This window comes from Cotesia typhae, unplaced genomic scaffold (genome assembly GCF_013202065.1).
Source record: "Cotesia typhae breed Kobodo isofemale line unplaced genomic scaffold, CoteBio_Ctyphae contig_23, whole genome shotgun sequence".
NCBI classification, from domain to species: Eukaryota; Metazoa; Arthropoda; class Insecta; order Hymenoptera; family Braconidae; genus Cotesia; species Cotesia typhae.
Window position 1 is genome coordinate 1,431,011 of NW_027423729.1, and position 9,877 is coordinate 1,440,887.

Sequence of the window (9,877 nt, forward strand, 5' to 3'; positions counted from 1 at the left end):
AAATTAATATATTTAATAATTCCAATTTTGATTCAAAAAAATAAGAAGCAATTAATTAAATTTAGTAAATTAAAATATTAATTTACCGTGTGGCAAAAGTGTGTCCTTGAGCATCTTTGATGTGACAGATATCGAATGATCCAGGATGACGTTCACGATTTACAACTGTACCAACACGTCCCAAATTTCTACCTCCAGTGATCATGCAAAGATTACCGGGCTCGAAACGAATTGAGTCGAGAATTTTGCTTGTAGCAATTTCCAGCTGAATTGTGTCGTTAACCTTGATAACTGGATCTGGGTAACGGATAGTCCGACCGTCGTGTGTTACTATGAAAGGAATACCCTTTGGTCCAGTTTGTACTTTGCGTACTTTACATAATTTGTATTTAGCTTCTTCAGCGGTGATTCTGTGGACAGCAAAACGTCCCTTTACGTCGTAGATCAATCTGAAGTATTCACCAGTCTTTTCGATGGTGATGACATCTTAAATTAATTAATCAATCGTTAGTAAAAATATTTGGATAAGGTAAAAGAATTTTATTTTAATTAAAAAACACAAATAAATTCTGATAAATTATTAAATAGTGATTTTTATTAAATTGCACTGTAGTTTCTTAAATATTGACGTTTTTGAAGATATAAGCTCATCCTAAAGTTACACTCATCAAGAGCTTTCATTTGAGTACCCACATGCATTTTTTATATATTTTTCATATATACATATATATAAATATATAAAATATATGAAAAATTGATATGGGTACTCAAATGAATGGTCTTGATGAGTGTAACATCGGGATGAGTTTATATCTTTAAAAATGTCAATAGTTCGCGAGATACAAGGTCATTTCTTAATTATCTAGAAATGGAGCATTTTTAAATGCAGCCTAAATATTTATCATGTCATCAAATTTTAAGATAATTAATTTTTTTAGACCATTTAATTTTTTTAATTAGAATAAAATTGCAAATGTCAAACAACTGGGTCTTTGACTTTAATATTGATAATTAAATTGTACTCTTTGTGGGTGATACTGAAAAAGTATAACAGTAACTTAGCCAGTGACCTAAAAAAGAGTTTATTTACTATTGGTTTACTTTTGACCACGACATTTTATTTAAGAAAAAGTCATAGCTTCGATAAAGCCAATTAAATACAAGTAATTTAAATTTACCCATGAAACCAGCTGGATAATTGATGTCAGTTCGAACTTTGCCATCGATTTTAATCAAACGCTGCATGACGATTTTAGTAACTTCTGAGTTCGTCAAAGCATACTTCAATCTGTTACGTAGGAAAATAACCAAAGGAAGACACTCTCGGAGCTTGTGGGGACCAGTTGATGGTCGTGGTGCAAAAACACCACCCAACTTGTCCAACATCCATGCTTTCGGAGCATGTAAACGCTTGAGATGCTTCTTGGGCCCACGAGCCTAGAAAAAAAAATTTTTAATTAATATTTAAATAAAAATTAGTTCAGTTTTTAATTTAAATTTTTACAAAGTTAGTAAAAACATCAATTAAATTAATTTTTTTTTCTTTGAGGTTAGGAACGAATAAACAAGTGTAACCTAAAATTATTATTTTTTATAATTATAAATTTTACTTATAAATAAGTAAGTATAAATAAAGATTTAATTATACCGAATATTATTTATATAAAATAAGTATTGATTCACTGATATTTAACAAGATGTGGACGGATTTAATGACGGTGAAAAACACACTACTCACCATTTTGCAGCCGAGTTAGAAAAGGAAAAGATTTGTAGCGGTTGAGTTATGTATCAGTAGGTAGGAAGAATGAGATTTTAACGCCAATACTCCGTCGGTATTTTTAAAAGTTCGCGCTTTTTATTTTTTGTCACTAAATAAATTAATTAAATTCTTATTATTAATATTTTTTTATTAATTAATGGTTTTATTAATAAAACCATTAAATACAATATTAATGGTTTTACATTGTAGATATTAATGAATTAATTTAATTACAAGTTGACAAAAAAATTGACATGCATAAATTTAAAAAAATTAGAAATAATTTTTTAGAATTTTTTTTATTAAAAAAATTACTCCAAAAAAATAAAAAAAAAAAAAAAATTCAATTTAAAAACTCTCAGTGCAATTTTTAAAAAATTTTATTTAGTTCTAATTTAATAATTAATGAATAACTCAAAAAATTACAATTTACAAATGAAAATTTTTTTGTAATAATTTTTTCAATAAAAAAAAATTGTAAACATTAATTTTAATTAAAAATGATCATCCAACTTACTAAAAGACTCTTAACCTAGAATAAAATTCAATTATTAAAGTATCCACTAAAATGTTTTTGAGTAACATGAATTTATAAATAAGTGCAAACTTTTAATAAGATTAGGCGCTTGATAGCTTATCCTAAATACCTATTAAAAATAATAATAATATAAGCGTTTAGTAGACTTCTTATTAGTTTCTTCCATAAATAAAATTATAAAATATGTATTGGACCGCACAACAATAAATTAATTAAGATTATTAAATTTTAAGCAATAAGCCAGCTGACACATAATTGTTAAATTAAATCTTTTTAAAAAAAAATTTGCTTGCGCAAAAAAAACTGTTTAATTTTGTGAGTTTTTAATTTAATTAATTTTTAAAAATCTAATAAACAATAATAAAAAATTATTAAATTTCCAAACAAAAAGAAAAGATCGATAACTTAAAATTTGAGTTATCAACAGAGTAATATATACTGAGTGCTCTGTAACTCTGTACCCTCATCCGCTTCACGGTCACGGAGGCTAGATATAAGGAGGACGATCGACATAGGTAAATGTACAGTTAGTGCGTCCGGAAAACTGAGGATAGATCATTTTCAAAAAGAAGCCGCTAGGGCGTCACTACGTTCGCTAATGTCCGGATCATGGCGTCCGTTTGTTATTGTTTATTAATAACACCAAATTGACATTCAGTTAGTTAATTAGTTTTTTAATTAATAATCAAAGTGATAATAGTTTAAAATGGTAAATAAATGTATAGTTGATGGGTGTTTGAGTGGCCGGATAAAAGATCGTAATAAAAAATTAAAATTAAATAGTCGAAACACGTCTTTATTTATTGTGCCACAGGTAATATAACCTAACTTAGTATTTTTGTAAGAAATAATTTTTATACTAATTAAATTTATATTAATTAAATGATTATAAAAAAATTTTACCTATAGAAATTAAAGGAAATTATAAGTGCTCTTTTTCAAAATATTTTTTTAAATAATTTATGTTACAAGAGTCCCAAAAATTTTTATATCAGTAGATTTTAGTATCATTTTTGATCAAATTAAAAAAGAAATTGTAAAAAGGTATAACGTAATTTTTTCTTCTTAGAATTAGTTTTAAAAAATTGCATCGTTACCATTTTTTTGGAGCTAACGTTTTACTCAAAGTAACTTATCAAAATTATTTCCAAATATAACTTCATGTCAATTTTTTGTTTGTTTATTCAAGTGTCCAGACTTGTTAAAATTGTGGTACTGTGGATTAAAGCAAGATCTCACCCCAAAAAAAGATTATGTCTGTGAATTACATTTTAATGATCAAGATATTATTAAAACTGATAAAATATTATTGACTACTGGAATTTATGAAGAATTACCTCGAAAAAGATACTCGCTAAAGCCTGATGCTATTCCGACGTTGAATCCGAACCGTGTAAACAAAGCTTGCAACAATGAAAATAACGAAGCTCAGTATATGCAATGCCATTTATTAATTACAAATGACCATAAAACTAACTCACCACAAAACCAAGAACCAATAATTAGTAATGATCTCATAAACATAATTAATTGTGAGTCACCAAAACGCATTGACGTATTTGAAAATTTTGAAGAAAATGATAATTGTGAGAACGAAATGCAGGTAAGAAAAATTAAAATTTCGAATTATTACTCTGCAACTTAAGATAAAAGCACAAACAATTAGGAGGCCTAATTACTCTTGTTTGTTAGAATATTTATTTAAGTACTTGAGATATTGAGAAAGTGAAGCTCCCTGCCTTCGTGGAGCAAAAAAATAGTATACACTCTACGGGAAGTAAATAAAAAAGCCTCAGATCACATATTTGTCAACCTCGGCTTCGCCTCGGCCGACAATTACATGTGATCTGAGACATTTCTTACTTTTCTTCCGTAGGTGTGTAATATACTATTATAAATAATAAGAAACATTCACTATAAAAATTATCAAGTTTACTCGAATTTATTATAGCAGTGTATGAGAGTTAAATTTGAAAAATATTGTTATAAAACAAATAGTCTTTCGAAAAGAAATTATTAATTATTTTTTTTTTCATATTCACGTTCTTTTCTCTATTCAATTCTTTAAAACAAAAGTAAATGAAATAATTAAAGAATCATGTTATAAGATATTTCAATAAGTCAAACAATCTGAATTATGAATATGTTAAAAAAAGTTAAGTCTTTAGACATGTCTCTTATATCGTCTCCTATAAATTTAGAACTATTATTACAAAAAAATAATCATTAATTTTTGTTTATTTAATCATTTCAAGCCACGTGAGTTATCTACTCCTGAATTACGTCTTGAGAAATGTTCTTTATTAACAATTATCAACGTGTTGAAATTCAATGCTTTGCCACAAAATTGGAGTTGGACAATAGATTTAGTTAATCCAAAAAATATAGTTTTATGTCATTTAGATAAAGTATCCATGAATTTAAAATTTCGTATAAAAATAAGTGAAGACTTCAATATATCAGTAAGAATTTTTAGATCTTGTAATTTATTTTTTCACAGTATAAACATAAAGTTCCGAACGTTGGTTGCTAACGAATGTTCAAATTTCTTCGAAGCGAACATTACACAGAAATATATCAGTTCTCAAAGTTATTTTCTCGATTTTTTTCGCGTATTTTTGAAGATTTTGATAGAATAGCTTTCAAGAATTTTGAAAATTCATAAGAATCTAATGTTCGAACGTCAGTTTTTTTTTTTTTGTGGTAATGTTAACATTATACTTTTGATTAGTTACTTAACTTGAAAACGCAAGAGTCGGTAGAATTCAATACCAATTTTTCCCAAATATCTGATTTTTGGGAGTTTTTGAAGGAATTGGAAAACTGTGAGTTATGTGAAGGGACTGGATTACTTTTCCATTTTTTGGCTACGGACATTAATTTTTTGTTATTAATAAATTTAAAAAATTTGCTATCGATTTTCCATGTTTAAAAATCGATTACCAAACTTAATAATTATTGTGTATCTTAAGTACGGAGCACATTAGTATACTCTACAATTGCCTAAAAATGATAATTCTAAGGTTTTTATTACTTGTTAAATGAACTTTACTAGTATCATTTCTCATTAATAATAGATGTTCATCGGCGTGTTCTGGTGTGTCATTGCCTGACGAACAATATAAGAAACAAATGAATCTTTTTCGATGCTTTGCTTGTCGGCAATTGAGACGGAAATTGCAAAATCGATCGTACAAAGTCAAACCCGACATTAAAAGTTCGTACACTGACTTGAAGTACCAGGAGAGCCTGAAAACTAAACAAATTCAGCGCCTCAAACGTAAAGTAGGTATTTACTTATTTATCGTTTCTTCATGTATACTTGATTATTTACAGGTTGTGAGTGTTTAAGATCAATATTCTTTTATTTTTTTCAATAAACTTAAAAGTTTGATACAATGCTCGTTACATTACATTATCATTTCGTCAATACGGTTTAGTTTGTGAATACAAATTTAATCAACTACAATCTGAGAACTTAAATTAAATCACCTGTAAATGCCTATTTAACTATTTAACCCTTTACAGAATGAATCACTCATCAAAATTATAGAAACGCAACGACTTAATTGTATGGCAATTAAAGATGAAGCTCTAAGAGCGGAAATTTCTATTTTGCCTCCCGTGCAACAACTAGCAATTCGTGCTTGTTTTAATGCAGTAAAAGCTAAAAATGCCAAACAACGAAGATATACGGTTGAGTGGGTTTATGAATGTTTGCTACTTGGTATAAAAAATGCTGCGGTATATGAACGACTCAGAGAACGTCAAATCCTCCCTCTTCCCTGCAAAGACACCCTTAACAAATATATCCAGAAGTTGGATAGCGCTTTTGGTTTCCCTAAAGCCATATTCGACACTCTTCGTATTAAAAGTTCACGTATGGAACCACATGAAAAACGGGGTATCCATGCACCATTCCTGTCACACTTTACTACTAACTGCAAATCTTAAAAATGCAAATCTTAAAAACGCAACCATTTTAACTATATCTAACAACTCTACTTAGCTATCGAGTATGATTATATTAACAAATCCGAGCGCATAAGTTTTTAGCTGAAAAAGTAATTCGTATTTGATATTTTTAAATAACTCTTTAAAAGCTTCATTAACTTTTAACAGTAGCTGGCTATTATTGTTAGACTACATCTGATTCACATTTATTTCATTCTAACAATTTTTATTTTTTCTCCTAGGTACCTTTTTAATAGATGAAGTAGCTTTAAGTGAAGCCGTGAAGCTAAATCGGAGAACTATGCAGCTTGATGGTTTTGTAGACTTGGGGGCACATACTCCGGAAAATTTAATCAACAGTCGGGCTGATCATGCCTTAGTCTTCATGTACCAACCTTTTCAGGGTAACTGGGTGCAAGTAGTTGGTAGCTTCCTGAGCAGAAATTCTGTCACGAGTGCCATTCTTCACAAATTACTCATTGAATGCATCGTATTACTGGAGAATGCTGGGTTTTATGTTGATGTCGTTACTTCTGATGCAGCTCAATGGAACAGAGGAGCATGGACACTTTCGGTGTCAAAGATGGACAATGTAGCTGTGATCATCCATGCAATTTTGACCGCAGACTTTGGTTTATTTCGGATTTTCCACACTTAATAAAATGTTTCAGGAACAAAATTATGAAACGATTGTTTTTTTGGGTAAGCTTCTCTTATAATATGATTTTTAACACCAGTGTACTGTTATTCACGATTGAATTTTCAATTTAGTTAGCATTGGAATGAATATATTCATAGGTGACCTATTTAATTTTACAACTATCAAATTTTTCAATGATTGTATTTAATTATTTATGAAAATGTTATTTATTTTTAGACTCCAGATGGTTTTGTAAGAAAAAGTCATTAGGAAGCTTTATTATTGCATGAAATTTATCTGAAAGCCAATCTAAAAATAGCTTATCAACTAACTCCCCAGCATTTAAATCCAGAAGGATATCAAAAGATGAATGTCCCGTTGGCTTATCAGGTAATTATAATTATAAAGCTGCGAGAGTAAGTTAAAATGAATTTAAGATTATCATTAACATCGAGGTAACTGGCCTAATATTTATCTTTAATTTCTAACAATTCATATTATAAATAGCTGATTCAGTTAAAATAAATAATAAGATGTATTTATTCTTATTTTGATAAAAATTAATTTTTATAAATTTTCAATCATAACAACTGCTTATCTAATTTTAATGAGAAAAATTAAAACTTTTTGTTTTTAGCTTTTTCGAAAAATATACAAGTTGCAATGGCGACTTATAAGAACGCTACTCCTGAGCTCAGTGATTGCGATCCAACAGTGGTTTTTATTAAAAGAGTAAATGATTTAATTGAAGCCATGAGTTCACGTACTCCTTTGAATGCTTTACGTTTAAATGATAATTGTCCCCGAAAAAAGGTAATTTTTAATATATACATTAGGTCTTTTGATAGCTTCATACAATTTTTTCGCAATAATAAAGCGAAAATTATAGTTCTAAACGGAGAACCATTGTCAACATAAAACCATCATTATACCATGTGTACATGATCACATATTATAACCAATATTGGAAAATATTTATAAAGTATATATATGTAAGTATATAACTATAAAAATAATTTAAGACACTCCAATCTTATCATGACATTATTCCTACTAATGTTTGCACATAATCCAGTCTCGCAAGTTTACTTACATTTTCAATATGAAACTTATTAAACGAAACTTCAAATGATAGTCAAATTCAATGAATTTGAGTTTATTAGTTGCGGAAGTTCCTAATCTTTATCATAGCTGATATTCTCTTGGACTATGTATCCTATTTTCTGAAACATGCATTTTTCTAGAGTAATTTCTACTACCATAAGATAGAGGATAAATAAGTAATGCTATTTATTTTTGCTAGGTAATAAGTGATTTTATTGATTATCTGAAGATTTGGGAAGCCAAAGCTAATGAAGAAAGAGAACTTTATAAAAAGAAGAAGAAAGGCAAAAAACAAAAATCAAAAAATGAAAATGAAGTTGATGATAAATTTTTTTTCGCAATTACTCCTAGTACTCTTACTGGATTAAAAATTACGTTACAGGCTACTTTAGAGCTAAGTGAATTTTTGCAAAAAGAATGTAATTTTGAGTACTTGATGACATCGCGGCTTAATCAAGATCAATTAGAAGTATGTATTAATCGTTGGATTTTTATCAAATGAATAATTAAAAATTGTTATAGTAAATATTCTTTTTTTTTAATATTTGAATCTTATTTAATTTATAGAAGTTCTTCGGTATAATGCGGAGTGTTTGTCGTTGCAACGATCATCCGGATACAATCCTTTTCGGGCAAGTTTTTCGATTATTGTGTTCATATTCATTAGTCACGCCGCCGAAAGGGTCCAATGTCACAGCTGGTGAATTACTACAATCTTTAATGCAGTCCAAAGATTCTCTGGCTACAGCTAATGCATTAAAAAAATTGGCTGAATGAAATTGACGCTATTGTTGAAAATGGTATTTCTAGTAATAATTATTCGTCTAGTGATGATAATAATAATACATTTTCTCATCCAAATACCTCTGTGGCTAAAAACCCTTTGAAAGCTTGTTAGACGAAGATAGTGATGACGATAATGATGATACTATACCGTCATTTATTAGAAAACCATTCGAAAGTTTATTAGACGAAGATAGTGAGGATGATATAGAGGACGATGATGATTTGTATCACGATAATCATTATCCGTTCGAAAATTTAACTGAGGTTGACGATTCTTCTACTGAAAACAACATTAATCATCATAATCAAAATAAAATTAATATTGATTCAAATGAAAACTTTTTACAAAGTGAAAATGATTGGGAAGGAAGTAATAGTTTTCGTGATGACCAGCATTACCATCATGATTATGATGTTGTTTCCACCAGTGATGGTATAGTTGCTTATATTGCTGGATATGTTGCGAGAAAATTTCAGCGAATGACTTCTTGCTGTGAATGTATTGAAACATTACGCTCTGCGAATTCCTCTGAACGTGATCGGGTCATATAATTAATGAGCAATGGTGGATTAATTTTTCCCAGTGAAAATTTATTCAGACTAATTAAAAAATTGGAACAAATAGTTTTAACCGTAGTTGGTACTAAAACTGTTAAAATAAATACTATGCACCAAGTGCTAGAGAAAATAGCAAAAGCTAAATGCCTCCCCATCCTAGGATGTGATGAACACAAAAAGGAGCTTACGGCTAAAATATTGAATAATTTTGTAATTATGAGAGGTAATTTTTAGCTAATCTTATCAACCGAACTCTTAACGAACGAAAGATGATGGCCAAGAAACATCGTAAAATTTCTAAACTAGCTTAACTTATTAAACTCTTCAGTAATATTCTACTTTCAACATATATACGCTTATTAATTAAGAATAAAATTACCTAAACTATTTGAATACTTTATTATTATTATTATTATTATTATTATTATTATTATTATTATTATTATTATTATTATTACTATTACTATTATTATTATCCCAATTCGCAACTAAAAATGAAATTTTAATGTTTTCTTTTGATAAATGTGATTGTACA

General features: G+C 28.6%; 3 protein-coding genes and 1 non-coding gene across 8 annotated transcripts in view; 2 read left to right on the forward strand and 2 right to left on the reverse strand.

Moving 5' to 3' along the window:
- The window catches only part of LOC141524880 (small ribosomal subunit protein eS4-like), a 1,991-nt gene extending 235 nt beyond the window's left edge, over positions 1 to 1,756 (reverse strand). Inside the window, exons 1-3 of the mRNA XM_074239025.1 lie at positions 1,739 to 1,756; positions 1,179 to 1,437; positions 87 to 486 (exon numbers count right to left, since the gene is read on the reverse strand). Coding sequence (XP_074095126.1) covers positions 87 to 486; positions 1,179 to 1,437; positions 1,739 to 1,741 — 662 coding nt within the window. The 5' untranslated portion in view covers positions 1,742 to 1,756. The remainder of the gene's footprint in view (positions 1 to 86; positions 487 to 1,178; positions 1,438 to 1,738) is intronic.
- LOC141524981 (uncharacterized) overlaps positions 1 to 9,729 on the forward strand; it is a 26,934-nt gene extending 17,205 nt beyond the window's left edge. Inside the window, exons 1-4 of one of the 2 annotated variants that reach the window (XM_074239201.1) lie at positions 7,566 to 7,707; positions 7,784 to 7,886; positions 8,198 to 8,467; positions 8,566 to 9,729. In XM_074239201.1, the coding sequence (XP_074095302.1) occupies positions 7,685 to 7,707; positions 7,784 to 7,886; positions 8,198 to 8,467; positions 8,566 to 8,775 (606 nt within the window). In that variant the 5' untranslated portion in view covers positions 7,566 to 7,684 and the 3' untranslated portion in view covers positions 8,776 to 9,729. Of the gene's footprint in view, positions 1 to 7,531; positions 7,708 to 7,783; positions 7,887 to 8,197; positions 8,468 to 8,565 lie in introns of those variants that run through there. The other variant, XM_074239199.1, reaches the window with a different exon arrangement.
- On the reverse strand, positions 1,015 to 1,155 carry LOC141525099 (small nucleolar RNA SNORA16B/SNORA16A family). Its single transcript, XR_012478802.1, has one exon. It is a non-coding gene; the product is annotated as a small nucleolar RNA SNORA16B/SNORA16A family (small nucleolar RNA).
- On the forward strand, positions 2,786 to 6,784 carry LOC141524913 (uncharacterized). Of its 4 annotated transcripts, none has more exons than XM_074239083.1 (6): positions 2,786 to 3,114; positions 3,490 to 3,903; positions 4,556 to 4,762; positions 5,032 to 5,125; positions 5,378 to 5,585; positions 6,497 to 6,784. In XM_074239083.1, the coding sequence occupies exons 1-5, from the start codon at positions 3,007 to 3,009 to the stop codon at positions 5,434 to 5,436; spliced, it is 882 nt and encodes a 293-aa protein (XP_074095184.1). In that variant the 5' UTR covers positions 2,786 to 3,006; the 3' UTR covers positions 5,437 to 5,585; positions 6,497 to 6,784. The 4 variants fall into 4 exon arrangements, with proteins under 4 accessions (XP_074095184.1, XP_074095185.1, XP_074095186.1 ...); XM_074239084.1 differs by lacking the exon at positions 6,497 to 6,784 and adding an exon at positions 5,829 to 6,481; XM_074239085.1 differs by lacking the exon at positions 5,032 to 5,125.
- Positions 9,730 to 9,877: the final 148 nt, after the last annotated feature.